Here is an 18,409-nt window from a genome sequence, read left to right on the forward strand (position 1 = left end):
GTCTCCCTCCTCCCTCTCATGTAAGGAAAATCATATCCTCCCAAAAGATGGAAAGGAAAAAGAGGAAGCGCTACCTGAACAAAAGCCTTTGTCCGGGCTCCTTCCTGATAATGTTTAGCTTGTAGTAGTGGCGCAGGGCTCTGGACATTTTCTCATAGGTCATGTTTGTTCTGTTCTGTTTGTTCAAAGGGGGAAGGGAAAGAGAAAAATAAAGCACAAAGACACAATGAACTGAAGCACAGAGAAGGCACCAGGCGGCTGTTAAAATAAAGGCTGTTGAGTCGCTCTATATGGCCTCACCGGCCTGGGAACTCCACCTGAGAGTCTGCTGCCTGCCCTCAGAGCCACTGTGGCCAGCCAAGGGCCCCTCTTAAACTCAACTGCCCTACTTGAGTGCTAACTAGCCTAGCACATCCCATGGTAACCGCCCTCATTTCCTTCTCCTGAGATGGCGCCTAGCTTCTTCTATCTTGGGTGGGAGACAGGTGGTTCATCCTTCATGTCTTAGATCACATAAAATCTCTTTTTTTGTTGCAATGGACATTTTCACACTTAACTCTGGTCTGTCATTGTTGATGGGCAGTACGCAGAAGGTCCCCCCAGCGACTCAATGCACTTACAGGTCTGTTTATGGTTCCTCAGAATATTTGCCTATGGCTTCGGCTGTTCTTCCTCAGCTGGGAAAGGGCTCAGGCTGCCTGCTTAGGAGGCTTGAGGCCCAGCTGTGCCACCTCAGTATCCACCCCCCCCCCCCCCGGTTTGGTCCTAGAGTTCCTTCTATGTTAGCTGGCCTGGCCACAGTTATCTCCTTTTCATATCAGCACATTTGAACCGTCTTCCTTACTATACAGGACCCTGTTTTGAATTCCACTTCCTCTTTTTACTTTGGAAAACTGTGGGGGCAGGCTCTTTTGCACCTCTTGCTCGCAAAGGGGGTGTTTTATAATCAGAACATATTTTCCATGCAGAAATGGACTTTTGTGAAAAAGGGAGTTTCCAACTGCTGGGGACAGAAGTGACACTTCCCAAAGGTCCCTCTTGAGTCATACAGCTCTCACTACTTCCCTATTCCCCAGTACCTAAGGACCACAGGGGGAGGCAGGTCCAGGTCAAGGAGAGTGGCTGCGGGGGTGGGGGGGACCCTTACAATCAGTCTACTGAACAGAGCTCTGCTGGGTTAATGGGCCCTGGACAGAGGCAACACATGGAAAAAGGCATCTTTAATCATTTCCTTCCTGCAAAGCTACCTAATTGTTTGTCCAGCGAGGGAAGAAACAAATAATCATGAGCAGACCCAGGAGGCAGGGAAGACAGCCATCTTCCAACTCGCGGAGGAAGGCGATTTTGGCACCAGCTTTTCCAACAAATATTTGGCCTTTTTACCTTATGGTTTCCCCACAGGCGAGCCAGTCCGTTGGGATCCACTATCCGGAATATTTTGGATTCCTTGTCTTCCCATCGGATGAAGTTTTCGTACCGGCTGTCGGAGAGCAACTGATAGACGTAATCCCAAAGCAGTCTACAGTCTACAGAGGAAAAGGGAGAGTGCTGTTGACAAGGACTGTTGTGGAGGCCGTCACAAGATTCAGAAAAAGGGTTTGTAACCACAGCTTGGGCCTGGTTTTGACTGACCGTCTTATTTCCTCATTTCACAGATGAAATGGGCCCAGAGAGAACCTGTGAGCTCCTGTTGACCTCTGACCTAGGAAGGCTGGGTGCTGACCAAGGTCATTACCTCTATATGAGGACTAAGGAGGAGGAAGACTTGTTTAAAGTCGTGACAAAACCTGAAGGTGAATCAGCCCATCTGAAGGATAAGGCACCAGGCTATACCTGCAAATGAATAAACAGGCTTTGACAGGTGGCTACAAAATGGTTAGACGGACAGTGGAAGATAGTCTTCTTGTGCGTGCGTGCGTGTGTGTGCACGCACGCGCGCATGTCTGTGCAGGCCAGAGGTTGACACAAGTAAGTGTCTTCCTCAATCACTCTCCATCTTATTACTAATTTTTCTATGTGAGTGTGTGTGGTGTATGCATACACACTAGGAAGGCAGAGTATGTGGCCATACGTGTACACATTAGGAACCCAGGGTATGTGGCATACGTGTTCACACTAGGAAGCCAGAATGTACGGCCACACATATACACATTAGGAAGGCAGGGTGTGTGGCATATGTGTTCACACTAGAAGGGAGAGCGTATGGGCATATGTGTTCACACTAGGAAGCCAGAGTGTGTGGCACATGTGTTCACACTAGAAGGGAGAGTGTATGGGCATATGTGTACACATTAGGAAGCCAGAGTGTGTGGCATACGTGCACACACTAGGAAGGCAGAGTGTGTGGCACATGTATTCACACTAGGAAGCAAGGAGACACCGGGTGTCCTCCACCACCATTATCCACCTTCCTGTCTTGAGCCAGGGTCTCGCTGAACCTGAAACTCACCGTTCTGACTAGGATAGCTGGCCAGCAAGCTTAAGGTTCCTGCAGTATCCATCACTGTCCCCCAGTTCTGGGGTTACAGCCATGCATGGCTATGCCTGACTTTCACATGGTGCTAGGGATTGAAACTCAGGTCTTTCTGTTTACATAGCAAAGGTTTACTGCACCGAGCTTCCTCTCCAGCCCCTTCATCTATCTTATTTATTCACTTATTTTTGAGACAAGCTCCAGGAATCCTCCTGTCTCTGTCTCCCCAGAGCTGGGTTTACAGATGTATATTTTCATGTCTGACTTCTTATGTGAGTACCGGGATGTCACTATCAGGTCTCCGTGCTTACGTGGCAAACACTTTACTGAATGACCCATTTCCCAAGACCAGAAAGAAAATCTTGAGGTTCTAATGAGAACAGTATGAAAAAAAAGTTAAAAGATTAGAGTTTAAAGATTATTCTGAAGTTGGCAGGAGATGCTGAATGGATAGAGGAAGACAGGGGCTAAAAAGAAAGCAATAAATGAAAAACGATGGGAAATTAAAAACTTTGTGGCTTGGTGACGTTGGCTGTGGGGACTGTGGCTAGCATTTTAAAAAGAAATACAGATAGATAGTCTCATTAAATCATTCTTTGGCGGTCTTTCAAGTTGCTTTATCATAATGGAATCATGGTAGAGAGGAACTCGGTGCAAGAAAGTCATTTCTCATGTGCAGAACTGATACCCGATGATGAGGTCAGGCAGCAAACATTCATCAGATGATGTAGTACAGCCCTGCACTCTGCTCAGTCCAGAGGATCCTTGGCTTTGTGGGTCTATCTGGTTCATTCTCCAGCTTAGTCCAACAGGTAAAGCAGAGACAGACATGTGCCTTCCATGTACTGCTAATGTTCGATTGGCCCCTGGCTGAGAGTAGAAGATGCCCTTTTCAGCTGCTTACTGCGCGGTTCCAGGGGGTTGACCAGATGGCTTGGAACAGAAGACCCACGACTGAATGTGCATGTTATTTATTTATGTGTATGTGTATAGACCTGTGTGGATAAATGTGTATTACATGCATGTGGGATCCTATGGAGGCCAAAGGAGGGTACTGGATCCCCTAAACTTGGAGCTGCCATGTGGGTGCTGGTAACTGAACCTGGGGTCTTTGCAGGAAGAGCAAGTACTCCCAAGCAGCTTTCTAGCCCCTATTAGTGCCTTTATAAAAAATATCTCTAGAAGATCCCTTACATATCTACCTGTGAGGACACAGCAAAAAGAGGCTATCTAGGAGTGAGGAAGCCCATTCAGCAGCAGGCCTCAGCCCTGTAGCCTCCAGAAATCTGTGACACAATCCTTTTCTCCGATACTTCCTGCTTCTTTGGAGACACTTTCTTACAGTCCTTCCTATCTTAACCCTCCAAGTGCTGAGTGACTGCAGCGCAGTGCCATGTGAGGCAAATTCCTGCTGTTTGTAAGTCATCTTACGACATTTTGTACCAGCAGCCTGAACAGGCTGAGACAAGAATGGAGCCGAGGCTCCCTTGTCCAGGTTTGGTGGCACGAATGGCAAACGGCGGGCACATTTGGGTTTCCTGTAGTCTCACCCAACTGCAGAACATCTCCCTAAGCCAAGCACATTCCCATAAAATGCCATTCGGCGAGGGGAAGCAAAGCTGTGCACACAGTCCAGTCTGCATGCCCAAGTGGCAGCAACCATGTGTGCATATGCCTAAGTGTAAGGCTGTGTGCGCATGGAGGTCAGAAATCAATGCTGCATTTTCAGTTGCTACCTACGATATTTTCTGGGACATGGTCTTTCATGGACCCTGAAGCCCACTGGTCACACTGACAGGCCAGTACATCCCAGAATCCTCCTGCCTTCACTTACCCCGTAAGAGGATTACAAGTGTGCACCAAGCCTGGATCTAGTGTGTTCACCTTAATAAGGTTAACAAAAGGCAACTGAAGTCCTCTGGGCTCCAGGCCTCCTGCAGAGTTCAAATTTAGTGTGGACATCTCTCCTTACCTCTGCCCCCACCTGCACAGGGATTTCCTATCACACTTTCTCTCTCTTATTACCATGGCACATTCCCGGAACCATAAAACTACACAGCGTCCCTCGAATGATTTCTTCAGCTAAAGGCTTATTCAGCCCTGGGGGTTCAAGTTGGCCTCTTCAAAGATATCAAACTGGTTCCAGAATGTGGCTGCATGATATGTCCAATGAGTGGTAACAGCAGGGCCGGGCTTGCCAGACAACAGACTTCTCTGGAAAGCTTCATGAGCATGTGTATTGCAACTTTCCTCCCCTTTCATAAATTTGGAAATAACCCCAAACAAGCTTCCAATTGATCACTCTAAACGACATTTAATCCAGCAAAGCCAGCATCAGCTGTGTAATAAAAACGTTGACATTCAAGACACACTGAATTACTCAGCCACTAACGGAAGCAGCAAGGGGAATTTTACGGCAGAGAGCAGTTGCTTCAAGCTCAGAGCGTAAGTGGCTTTTATAACACTATTGATTTCTGTTTCTTTAAAAAATTATGCCTAGATGATAAAAATAACTGTCTGACCACACAGCCATGTTCTCTCTTATTTACTACTGAAGCATAAGCTATTTGAGTTATTGTTCTTTTCTGTATTTCTTAAGGAAAAGGCATATCCTTTTGTTCTCTAGGTCTTTCAGATATGAGTATCAGAGACCACCTGGGATTTTTTTAAGCTTTGTCTGACTCCCTGTTTGTACAGATGCACTTTGATCTATAGTAAAAATACTCTAGTATGATGAATAAAATGCACTGAATTCTAAAAACAGAAGTTCATCCTTCTATAAAGCTGAACATACATGTATATTATTTTCCTTCTTTTTTTTTTCCCTTAGAAATAGGGTATCTCTATATAACAGTCCTAAGTGTCCTGGAACTTGCTCTGCAGACTAGACTGGCCTTGAACTCACAGAGACTCACCTGCCTCTTGCCTCCAAAGTGCTGGGATTAAAGTTGTGCGCTACCAGTGCCCAGCTGTCTATTGTTTTTTAAATACATTTTTATTATTATTTTATTATTAAGTACGTTATTTATTATTATTATTTTTGATTTTTCGAGACAGGGTTTCTCCGTAGCTTTTGGTTCCTGTCCTGGAACTAGCTCTTGTAGACCAGGCTGGTCTTGAACTCACAGAGATCCGCCTGCCTCTGCCTCCCGAGTGCTGGGATTAAAGGCGTGTGCCACCACCGCCCGGCTGTTATTTATTATTTTTAAGTGTGTTTCTCTTAAAGAGATGATGCCGAGTGTTGATGTCAGTTTTACAAACTGTGGAATCACCTGGAAGACGGGCCTCTGGGCATGTGCAGAGGATTATCTGACTGAGTTATCTAACATGGGAAGACCTGCCCACTGTGGGTGGTGCTACTCCCTAGGTGGGCTCCTGGATCACATAAGTGGAAAAAGAGAGTGGAGCAGCAAAAGGCTTTTATTCCACTATATTGTGGAGTATTATCCTAAGATGTGTTACATTTGTTTATGCTGTGGAACATTTGCTTTAATGATACAAAGATGCATTGCATTCTTTTATGTTGCATTTGTTTAACTCTGTGAAACTGTGTTACTTTGCCTGTCTAAAACACCTGATGGTCTAATAAATAGGTGACCGGCCAATATCGAGGTAGGAGAAAGGATAGGTGGAGCTGGCAGGCAGAGAGAACAAATAGGAGAAGAAATCTGGGAGGAGAGGATTGAATAAGGAAAGGAGGATGCTAAGGGCCAGCCACACAGCCACATTTGCCAGTCGTGGAGTAAGAATGAAAGTAAGATATACAGAAGAAGGAAAAGGAAAAAGCCCAGAGGCCAAGGGTAGACGGGATACTATAAGTTCAGAAAAGTTGGCTAGAAACAAGCCAAGCTAAGGCCGGGTATTTATCAGTAAGACTAAGATTCCATGTGTGATTTATTTGGGAGCCTGGTAGCATCCCCCCACCACAAAATCCAAAAGAGTAAAGAGTAAAACCAAACAAACAACATTTAAGCGTTCCAATGTGGGGCTAAAGGAAAAGAAAATCCATCACCGCCACCTCTCTGCTTTCTATCATAGCTGCGGCGCCACTAGCTGCTCTCAGCTCCCTCCGCCTTCCCTTCGCTGCCGCACTGTGCTTGCTATACCTGGGACTGCGAGCCAGAATAAAGCCTTTTTCTTTGCAAACTGCTTTTGTCCAAGTATTTTTTTCAAAGCAAAAGGAAAAGAAACTAAGACAAGGGTCCTTTTTCCATATAAGGACATTTGAGTATTTTAAAGAAATGCCCATCAGTTGGATCATCTCTCCTTTAGAGGAAGTTTATGGAATGGATTATTTCAGATAAAGCCACTTTCCAACTGCAGGAACAGTTCCCTGTTTCCTGATGGGTGAGGTACCCGGCTCTGCGCCTCTAAGAAGTATTGTAAAAATCCTTTCCTGTGGTTAGGGGGAAATAGTTTTACTCCCACGGCTGTCTCCTACTAGACTTTTTGTATAAACTCACAGAGTGGAGACTGTAAAAAAGATGGGCAATTCACATTTAACCATTATGGCTTCTAAAAAAAATAAAATAAAATCCCTGTTAGACAAAACCTGTATTTAAAAATTTTGAGTAGGCAGGTCAAATTATAGACAAAGGGAATGTGTAATGATGGAGAATAATTTAACTTACCAGAAAGTTTCTAAGAAAGTTATTTTATGTTGTATTCCTGGCTGAAATAGAATTCTAAGCGACACTCTATGAACCTGGCCAGTACCATGGGTTTAAGTATGCATTACCATGGGACACAGTTGAGAGTCTCTGGTGAAGTTTCAAAAACTGATGATCTCAAGATTGCTAAGTTTGTTGAAAGTTCAGCACCAGAACAGGTACAGTAAGATAAATAAGAAGTGACAGCTAACTTGCAAGAGCCACTGTTCTGAGCGGAGGGGTGATTTTTCCATCCTGGGGAATCTGGCAATGCCTGAAGACACCTGCAGTTGTTAGGGCTGGGGTGCACAGAGGTGCTTTTGGCTAAGGCTGCACAGGACAAGTCCCCACGTCAAAGCGTTCTTTGGCCTAAATATCAAGCGTGTGGAAGTTGGGGTGTTCAGTTTACAGGAACGCAGATTCAGGGCATTAAGGAGTCCATCTGCCATAATGGCACCCTTCTTCCCTCTGTGTTTGTTCTGCAATGGCCCAGAAGTAGAGCCTACAGATCCAGCATTACCAGCTGTGTGTTGAGGATGGACACCTGCTTGTGGTTTGCTGTGGTGCAGGAAATCAGAAACTGTGAGTGCACACTGGGGAAGGGTGCGGTGGGGACAGACAACAGGAGACACCTTGATGGTTCCTGGTGTCATGTGGCTGCAAACAAGCTGGCTCTCCCATGTCTGGTTAGTTATACAGCAGGAGAAAAGGGGACACTGGGCTCAAATTCACATCCCAGTGAGATACAGCCTGTAGCTGGAGGCCAGAAGTACTTCTGCTTTGCTATAGATGGCTGCAGCCTCTGGATTTCTATCCAGGGACAGCAGAGAGGTGAGGACATTACAGGCACACGGAGACTTAAATAAGCAGAAATTTACAATCTTCCCAAGTCCCATGCACCATTTCCTCCCAGCAACACTGCTGTTGCTTGCTCTATTTTTTGAAAACAGCACCCTGAACATTCCTTCTCTTTAAAACTCTTTGATTTCACACTGAAAACAGAGTGCAGAGCCTTAGCCAGAATGTGAGAAGTCAGAACCACTTAGAACATTCCAGATGGAGGAAATGGTCTCCCCAGGTCTTATCCATTATCTTATCCACCTCCTCTAAAAGGGACACCAAGCAAAATGGAGGGGACAGAGAACATCAAGGTAAATCCAGAAGGAAGTTGGGGAGAGGACTAGAGGGATACACTTTGTGGGGTGGCCTCACTTGATACAGACCCTGCCTCCTCCTGCCAATGCTGGTGCTAGCTTAGGATGGAGCCCTGTGCTGGCTGCATCCGGGGTGCCCCTCCTATCTCTTCAAGCCACAGTGTGACAGCTTTGTGGTGAAGCGGAGAAGGGACGCTGCTGACCTGTGGGCGCTAACCCACTCATGTGATGTAGTCCCCTGGTCTTTTATTATCAGCCAAAACTGTTCAGAAACGTGCACTATCCCAGTGTTACAGATAAGAAAGGAGACAAGCCTGGAGTATTAGCTCTTCTCCAGTACCCAAGAGCTGCATTCCATCCTGCGGACCTCAGAGAATGCGTAACACAGGTCCACCCTGCTTTCCTGGGGATGCCCTGGCTCTCTAATACTACACAGACCCTACACCAAGAGAGGGCTCTGGGCTGAGGGTTCCAGAGGCTCAGTCCCTGAGATGGTGCAGGACAGGGTTGCTCTTTCAGTGCGTGCAAAACAACTATGGGATCCTTTGGCTGATGGAGACATCCCACAACTGTGGGATCCTTTGGCTGATGGAGATATCCCACAACTATGGGATCCTTTGGTTGATGGAGACTTCCCATAACTCCGTCCTCTGAACTCATGTGAGACCTTCACCTCTTACGCGTAAAGCTTAGCAAAGACTTGTTCCCTCATTTTTTATGACTTTTTGTTTATTCTTGTTGAAGGCTACTCCTGACGCTCATTTACAGAGGGGGAAAATCCAAAGTCTCATTTGAAGTTGCTCACACTCAGAATTTCTGGGAAGGAAATGGAGAAGGCAGGTGGGAGGCTGAGTACAGTGTGTGTCCTCTACTGCCCCAGGGTCTCCGGGGCCAAGCCTCCCACCACAGTCCCTGAGATTTATTTTCTTTTCTCCCCTTTTACTGAAAGTAGATTTTTTTTTCTCATCTAAGTCCTGATCACACTTTTCCTTCCCTCTACTCCTCCACTTCTCTCCAGCTCCCCTCCCATCCAGATCCATCCAGATCCATCCAGATCCACTCCCTTTCTCTTATTAAAAACTAATAAGCTTCTAAGAGATAATAATAAAACAAAAGCTAACACACTGGAATTGGACAAAACAAACAAACGAATGAATGAACGAACGAACAAACAGAAGTAAAAGGGACCAAGAGAAAGCACAAAAATCAGGGACCCACACACTCACATACTCAGGAATCCCTTAAAAACACAGAGAAACCCTGTCTCGAAAAACCAAAAAAAAAAAAAAAACAAACAACAAAAAAAACACTAAAGTGGATGCCGCATTTTATATGCAGAGGGCTGGATGCAGACCTGTGCAGGCTGCCATGGTCTGTGAGGTCACTGTATATTGATTTTATTGACTCAGAGGCGGCCTTGTTTCTTGGTGTTCTCCATCCCCTATGGCTCTTCTACTCCTTCTGCCTCCTTTTCCATGGGGTTCCCTGAGGTCTAAGGGGAGGGATTTGATGGAGACATTCTGTTTAGGGTTGAGTGTTCTAAGGTCTTTCACTCTCTGCATATAATCTGGCTGTGGGTCTCTGTATTTGTTCCCATCTGTTGCGGGAGGAAGTTTCTTTGATGATGGCTGAACAAGGCTCTGATCTGAATATAGCAGAATGTCATTAAGAGTCATTTTATTTATTGCCACATACTTTTTAAACAGCCAAATAGCTATTTATTTACTAGCCAAATAAATATCTAATTTCTTTTAGATGGCCTTCACAGGTGTGTATACTTTAGGAAACTATTACTGATTAGGTTTCTATTCTACCCCACAAATGACCTGCAATTTTAGGGGTCTTTCCCATATTCCACACTGCTTCGCTCTGGAGGCTTTCTGACTTGAGTTTCTCTACAAATAGCTCCTCCAGTCAGTAAGCCAAATCATGAAAGTACACCGTGTGGGCCCGTGACAAGCATGATATGAGGCTCATGTCCCCCTAGTCACATGCTGAAGATATCTTGAAGGTAAGCATTCTTCAAGTTTCCCCAAAGAGCTGAGGATCTGGAAGACTGTCATGAACTCTGTCACTGAGGAGTTGGGAGTGAGGGGCTCCTGAAGTGGGAGGGAATTCTCAGTCTTATCAGCTGTGGGATCATGATTCCATTGACCAACAGCATCTTGAAAGAAGGTCAAGTTTGACAAAATTGGGAGAGTGCAGCAAGAGGTGTGAGGTACACACAAGAAAGGAAAGATTCTGCCATCCTGGTTATGGACTTTGACCAATGTCCCCACTCTTGTGTAGTGAATGAGCTAATAATGAACCAGGAGGCTGGATGTGGTGGTTCGAGCCTGCGAGCTCAGCACGCTGAGCCAGGAATTGAGGACAGCACGGGCTACCCTATCTCAAACAAACGAACCGTATCTGCCAATTACGGTCAAGTAAAGAACAAAAAGAAAATCTACTGAAGAGAAAATCAAAATGACCTAACTTAAAATTTTTTTAAAAAGTTTGTCTGAGTCCAATGTGATGGTGTCCACCAGCAATTCCAACTCTCAGGAGGTTGAGGTAGGAGGATCGGGAGTCCAAGGCAGCCTTGTGTCTTTCACCTAGAACAATGTCTTACACATAAAAAAGACAGGATAATTTTTGAATAAATGAACAAACGTGTGACTACAAATTCAAATGTACAAAGAATCTGTTACTGAGCTGTATTTTATTTTATGTTAATGATGCTACTGCAACTGTATTGTACTGTTCTCCGAGCATAGCCTGCAGACCTGAACTTGTCTACTCTCTTACATCATTTGTTATTGCTCTTGCACATGCCTCTGACATGCCTCATCACCTCAAGTGCAAGTATGCCCTCGCCAGAAAGACTGCTTCATCAGCCTGTTATGTCTGAGGTTCTCGGCATAACGACTGCTCATGGGAATAGTGATGGGGAACACGGGGCACCCCACTTTTTATGCACAAGGTCAACTGGTTAATATTTAAGACTTTGTGGCCATAGGCTCTCTGGAGCAACTCAATTGTATTCATGCTTGAACTATGGTTTGAAAGTAGACACAGACAATCATTTAACCTAAGTGGAGCTGTCCCCAGTAAACTTATTTACAAAATCAGGTGGTGGCTGGATTTGGCCAAGGCTTCCAATCCTTGCTGGGAAATCTCTGGGTAGAATGGGAAAACATACTTGAGGCTGTTATGACTGGTCTCCGTCTTCAGGTTTACCTGGAAAGTCATTTCTGGTGAGCTCATCTAGTCCTAAGAAGGGACTCTAACACAAAGCCTGATGCTTACCAGCAGAGGACACTTTCCAAGGTCTGCAGTGGGTACCAGAAACCATGGAAACCATGGTTCTCACTGAGTCAATACACAGAACATACAGTATTATTTTTCCCATCTATACATGCCTATGATGATGTCTGATTTATAAATTACATACAGGAGACTGACAAAGCATCAGTAATAAAATATTACAACTGCAATGACGCTTCATAGTGAGTTATTTAAATAGCTGCTTTCTGGAATTTCCCATTTCATGTAACTGAAGCTGCAGCTAAAGGGTGGGGGCTGCTGTGCACACTGGGAACTTAGCCCCCAGCACCACATGACGTCACTCTCATCAGCTATAGCTCTGTACGCATGGCCAATGCACTCGATGCTTCTGAAACTAAATGGGGTGGGGCGGGGGGAAGCACACCCTAAGCTTCTTCTGCATGTGGGTAAAAGTTGGAGGAGATTGACAGATACTTCCCACTTCCCTCCCCAAACCCTTCCTGATGACAGTGGAAAATACGGACAGAAAGAAGCCCAATGTTGTATAAACCATGGACTGGTCAATGGACAGGACCCAGGAAACTGTCCTGTGAAATGTTCTACCACGAATTCTCCAACGTCTTAAACTGGCCTTGTGTATGCTACCTAAACATGCCATCTCTGAGGTACCTTTCCAGCACCCCAAACTCTTAATAACAACCCCTCCTATAATCTTCAAAATAAAAATTAAAAACATATTGTATTTAAATAGATTTAATTTGTATTTAAAGTGCCAACCACCTACTAAATTTTCTTATATGGTTAATACCCAGGGTAAACTGTCATAGCTTATGTGGTCTTTTACTTGCATGATTACCTTTTTTTTTTTTCAGAAGAGTTTATGAAACGTGATTTTTTTTTTAATATTTATTATGTATGCAATATTCTGTCTGTGTCTATGCCTGCTGGCCAGAAGAAGGCACCAGACCTCATTACAGATGGGTGTGAGCCACCATGTGGTTGCTGGGAATTGAACTCAGGACCTTTGGAAGAGCAGGCAATGCTCTTAACCTCTGAGCCATTTCTCCAGCCCCCGTGATTTTTTTTTTTAATTGACTCAAATAGACTTGAGCTCTTGGCCTCATATCTCTACTAGAAAATGAAGAGAACACGGGGTTTCATATCTTGTATTTGTCCTGAGTTTTCTCCATCTAGAATGGCCCCTTTCTCTTTACTCTCCACAGTCTAAGCAGTATTTTTATTATTTATTTAAAAATTGTATTTTGAGACAAGGTCTTGCTATGTTAACCAGGCTGGCCTTGAACCCACAGATCTGCCTGCCTCGGCCTCCCAAGTGCTGGAATTAAAGACAGATTCCCCATACCCTGCCCAGTTGAGCACTCTTTAAAGCCCATCTGAAAGGCAATCCGGACCTCCTGTGGCGCTCAGTAGGAATCATAAGACCTGTACGCATCACAGTCTTTACTTTTAGTGAACTATGCTCAGGTCTCTTATGTCAAAGACTGAGTCTTTTGCCTCTGTGAACTCCCACCCCGTAAGAGTGCAGCACACAGCCCTCTTACCTGTCTGAAGGTCTAAATCCTCCCATACCCAAGCCAATCATATTGGAATGGTAAGAATCTGGGCTTGTGTTTTGCTCCACACTGCTAAGTAGTGTTTCTGTCTACACCCTCCAGCTAAATTACTCATCAGTGTGACATTTGGCAGCACTTTCATCTCTTCCTGTGCTGTGCTCAATTAAAGGGCTTCAAGGAGCTACCTTTTCTCATCTAACAGAGCGTCTGTAAAGGCGTCTCTGGTGCTCAGTAGACAGGCCTTACAGCAGAAACAGCAGTGACTCACAGAATTTGACCTTCAACAAACGGAATCTCTTTTACTAAGCTCTTAGGAGCCCAGGAAGATAGACGGATGGGGGACATGGGTAGGGGGATCCTACAAATGGGCAGAGTATGGGGTTGTCTGTCATCTCTGCAGAACCAAGATTCAGCATCAGATTGTGGACTTGTAGAACAGGACCTCAGTGACCACCCAACCCCACCCCAGCATTTCATCCCTGCAAAAGCAATGCCTGTCAGTTAAAGTGGCTCATCTGCAATTTGGGTATGGTTGATAATGTACATACTTGGAGATTTTACAATATTTACAAAGATCATAAGAATATTAATATACATTTGTATGGGACTCAATCAGTCATCTGTAGGAAAGAATGCATTGTCCCTGAAAGATCTGGTCCTACCTAAGACTATCTTCTAGAACATTCTGTCTTCCTAGAGTCAAGGAAAAACAGAAACCAGGTCTTTCTAAGTGTCCTCAAGACAAAGCCTCTGCGGATACCGAGGTTTATCACTTGACCGACTATTCCACGGGGCTTTATTTGTATTACACCAGGTAGCATAAGGCCACTTTTGTGCAAGTATACAATGTAATTGAGCATTTCCACCATACCTGCTACCTCCGCTTTCTTTCCCCCTTCCCTTCCTGTTCATTTTGTTTGCTACCCTACATAGTTTCTTATATTTCCACGCCTGTACCTATATGAGTTTAAGTATCTATATGAGATTGAAGACCCACAAATGTGAGATAAGATGATACTCTGCCTTTGTGAGACTGACTAAAATCACTTACTGGTACCTCCAGTTGCATCTTAACTGGTGAGCCTATATTCATTATACCACTGATGTTTGACTATATGGTTCTAAAAGTGGTGGTAGGATTCAACGAAACAGGTGTGCAGCTTACAAGGGGAAGATGCTATGTATGTCTGAACAATTTTCTCACCCCTCCCTCCCTTCCTCTCTCCCTTCTCTCACGCACATCGTCGTTCTGGACTTACATGCTTATCTTCGGATTCTCAAGAAGTCTGTGGTGGGATGAAAGCAGACATGCCAAACCTTGACAAGGCAGCCAGGCCCTCAAGGACAGTACTGCAGACAACAACCAAGGGACAACAAGGCCACCCAACCCTCATCTGACCTTGGGGAGAGCCTTGGTCTCTTTGGAGCTGGATCTGCTTTGTGGTTTCCCCTGTACCAATGAGCCATGTACACCAAAGGAATTCAACCTCAAAAGGGCTGTCCCGAGAATTGTACACAAGCGATGGGATCTGAGAACCCCGGGTAGGGAAGGAACCAAGACAGGATGCAGCTAAGGCTGTTTCCATCCATCATCAGCTCGCCTCATCCTTTTCCTCCAGTTTGTCTGGGAAAATGCATGTTTCCAGAAGATTCCCCCCGCTTTTTTGGCCCCTGACCACCCATCCTATAGTTTCTTCATTATTAAAGCAAGCAAACCTCATGTGTAAGCAGAAAAATGACACGAACCCCCATGCCTCCACTCCCCCCACCTAACCACCAAACAGCTCATGACTAGCCCCATTTTACGGCATGTCCTACACCCCCATCACTAAACTCATAGGACCGTTGGGAATTCAATCCCAAGCACACTCCAAGTTTCATAGCTTTTTGAAGGCAAGCAAGTCACAGACAGCTGCTGTTTTGCTGCTGCCGCCAAGGTTCTGACGATCAAAGCTTGGGGCGTTATGCACGCTGGACATGCGTTGTACTACCGAGTCACACTTTCAGTACCTATTTTCTCCTGTTCTGTATGTGGGTGCACATGCGTGTGTGCAATTCTACAAGGGAGAAGACGCTGTGTGTTAAATCAGTGTTGTAGGTGGTACATTGGATGCATTCATCTGTATGTACAGGTACCCCGTGATGTCTCATGAACGGAGAAACAACCTCCAGGCAAAGACTTCACCTTGCCAAACTTGCACAGGCCTCCTGGACAACTCCATGAAAACTGGGGGCAGGCTAGCAGAATTCTAATTGGTAGAATCTCACCCACCCTCCTTGGTTTCTTGTTAGGAGAGCCATTTGGGTTTTTCTAACTTCACTGAAAAAGAATGTGGGAGTGGGTTTGCTCTGTCTAAACCACTAGCAACACCTGCCTAATACCCCAATCCCAATTTCACCTCCTTTCCCCAGGGGAAAGCAGCACTGGGGAGCTGCCCACAGGACAGAATTACAGGCACGCATCTGAGACAAAGGTTCCTTACGCTGTGTCTGGTCATTAATTAGCACCTGGAAACTTCAGGATGGGGCCATTAGAGCACTCATAAACCTTTGATTTTAAATGTTTTCTTCGCTTGGCCGTGATTTGAGGTGATTCTCCTTGGGATCTGGATGGAGGACATTCGTTCCTTAACATTTCTGAGGCTCATTAACTCCTCTCTTCCCAGTGGCTCATTAAGCAGGCCATTAGGGACTCTGTCTCATGCAAGCAGAAGCCTCCCTTGTCCTCCCCAAACCTTTGCAGGCACGTTACACCGGGCAGGGTGTGACCTGACTTCTGCTGCTCGGTGAAGGGCTGGCTGTGAGGGGGCCAAGCTCACTCACTCACCTGCTATTCTCCCGATGGGCATGGCGTGCTCTTCAGGCGGGGACACGGAGACCATGATGTGGTTCATGTAAGCCAGGTCCTCCCGATGAGACAGATTGATGGGCTTCCCTTCCCTATGCATCCCATCTTCGGAGAGCCGGGACTGTTTGAAATCTACTGAGTGCCGGGGGTTCAGGATCAAAGGGTGCATGATGGGACTGGGCATCAGCTGGATCACTCGGGTGCTCTCCTGCCAGGGGCTGGAGGGCTTCGGGTTGGACTCCGAAGATGCTGGGCAGTGATTATTCTCCATAGGAGAGACTGACAAGGGGTAGGACTCCTGGTGGTTGTTTTCCTGCTGGAGCCTTGGCCCCTGGGCCCTCTCAGCTGGCGAGAGGCGGCGGATCATGTTGTCCAGAGGGGACCTCAGGGGCCGCTGCTCGGGGTCAGGAGAAGGCCTGTGGTTTGTGGTGATGGGTGACCTAGGGCGATGTAAGAGTTCAATGGTGGGAGGGTTGTGGTGCACACTCTCTGCAGGTGGCCTGGGCGTCCTCTGGACACAGTTATCTGTGGGCAAAAGAAACGACAATCACTGATGGCAGTAAGCCTGCAGTCCTGGTACCTCTCAGTTGTTCTCTGGGCTGCTGTACTGGTCCACAGAGCGCCTCCGACCCAGACTCCCGTGACTTTCCCTGTGCTCAAACAAAACATACTTGAAATGGCTTTCCTACCCCAGACAAGCTAGGAATGCCCATTGACATTCCATCCAGCATCTGTTAGTGCCTGCTAACCAGAAGGAACCCGGTTCCCTTCTGTGTCTCGTCCTCGCTCGACTCCTCTGTGCGCTTCCCTCTCCAGAGGCTCTGGTGAGCTTATATTTCCATCTTCTCCAGGTGTGCTACTGCTGAGAATAATGACGACTGCTGGTGACTCAGAGGTACTGGATTTGATTACTTAAAACTTGAACATTCTTAAGAGGGAGATACACTATTATTCCTGTTTTACAGATGATAACACCGAGTCACAGGCAACTTACCCCACGCCATGTTGCCAATGGGTAAAGGATTAGAATCAGAGTCTAAAATCTGCATGTGTTATAGCACTTTGTGCCACACAGACCCCAGGGTATAAAATCATCCAGAAACCTGCTGTCAACAGCAACAATTCCTGTTTTACTGAATGGTGATTTTGTACTTGAGAGAGTTTTTAGAAGCTTGCCCTTGAATGCACTGATCTTACATGGGCTCAGAGTAGGAAGGATGGGGTACACAGGCACCTCAACAACACATGCTCTCCTTTGAACTTGAATGTACACTCTGCTGAGGGCAACACCGGAAGTGAATAACTGAAGTAGCAGTGGGGCTGGGCTGAACATGGACCAACTCACAGGTGATTTGGGTTCCCGCTAAAGCTCAGAGCATGTATCTGTTCATAAAAACCTAAGAGCTCACGTCTCTCTTCAAGGGGTACTCTGGCCATGTGTATTCCTGGGACAGTCTCAGCAGAAGAATGAGCACTTCTACCGATCCCCACTCTGGTCACAGACTTATCCACAGTTCTAAGTGTCAAAATGATGTCAAAGATTTCACCTTTGGCTATATGACGAACCTGAAAAGGGGAACTGGGCCTCTACCAGGGTCAGCAGTCAGAGAAAGAGGTGGGGGTTCCCTTAAGGCTTATACTGGGTTGGCATGAAAATGGAGTATTTTTTTCTTTAAAAAAATCTTACTACATTTCCTTAATCATGCGAGACAGTGAACAAAAGAAACACTGACTGTGGCTCACCAGAGTGAGAGGAAGGGACAGTATCTGTTTCATGACTATTGTAGGATCTGTGGCCATAAATTCTAAAAACCCTTACTCATTGGGACAAATATCATAGGACACTTGTTTAATAATCTAAATCACTAAACAGCAGAGTACTAATAAACTGGAAAAAGGAATGAGAGACAGCTCAATACTTTGCTGAAGACAGGGATTCAGGCAATATGGTCAGAAATAAAAGGGATAGTAAAGGATTTAAAACCTGCCACCATTCATCTGACAAGAGGAAGAGAGGTTCCAGTAGCAATAAAGGCAGTGGATCCCTCAGACTAAATCTCCTATGGACAGACTTTATAGAAACTGGATATAAGACACTCAAAAAAGCCATGTAAGGATATTGGACAGTGACCCCAAGTAGACAAAAACACGAGGGTCTTTATTCTTCATAGAACAAGGTCTGGGAAGTTTTCCCACAGGAGTACCCTTATCAGTGCAGCATAAGAGAAAGCCATGTGAGCTTCCAGGACACAAGTGGATGCCCAGATGGCAGAAATGTGTGGAACCCTCATCAAGGGTAGAGTGCCAGAGAGAAGAGCTACTAACCCAGCACACCAATGTTCCTCAAGTTCTTGCCTGACTCCTGAACAACACACACATAGGGGAGACTCAAAAGCCACGTCTGTGGGGCTGGAAATTATGAGAGGTCTCAGCTCCTGGCCACT

The 18,409-nt window shown here is 45.7% G+C and overlaps 1 protein-coding gene across 2 annotated transcripts in view; it reads right to left on the reverse strand.

Moving 5' to 3' along the window:
• Etv6 (ETS variant transcription factor 6) overlaps positions 1-18,409 on the reverse strand; it is a 238,163-nt gene that overhangs the window by 7,256 nt on the left and 212,498 nt on the right. For both annotated transcript variants that reach the window (XM_057786286.1, XM_057786278.1), the window contains 3 exons: positions 15,945-16,490; positions 1,384-1,526; positions 75-175 (listed from right to left, as the gene is read on the reverse strand). In XM_057786286.1, coding sequence (XP_057642269.1) covers positions 75-175; positions 1,384-1,526; positions 15,945-16,490 — 790 coding nt within the window. The remainder of the gene's footprint in view (positions 1-74; positions 176-1,383; positions 1,527-15,944; positions 16,491-18,409) is intronic.

Source organism: Chionomys nivalis, chromosome 1, assembly GCF_950005125.1.
Source record: "Chionomys nivalis chromosome 1, mChiNiv1.1, whole genome shotgun sequence".
NCBI classification, from domain to species: Eukaryota; Metazoa; Chordata; class Mammalia; order Rodentia; family Cricetidae; genus Chionomys; species Chionomys nivalis.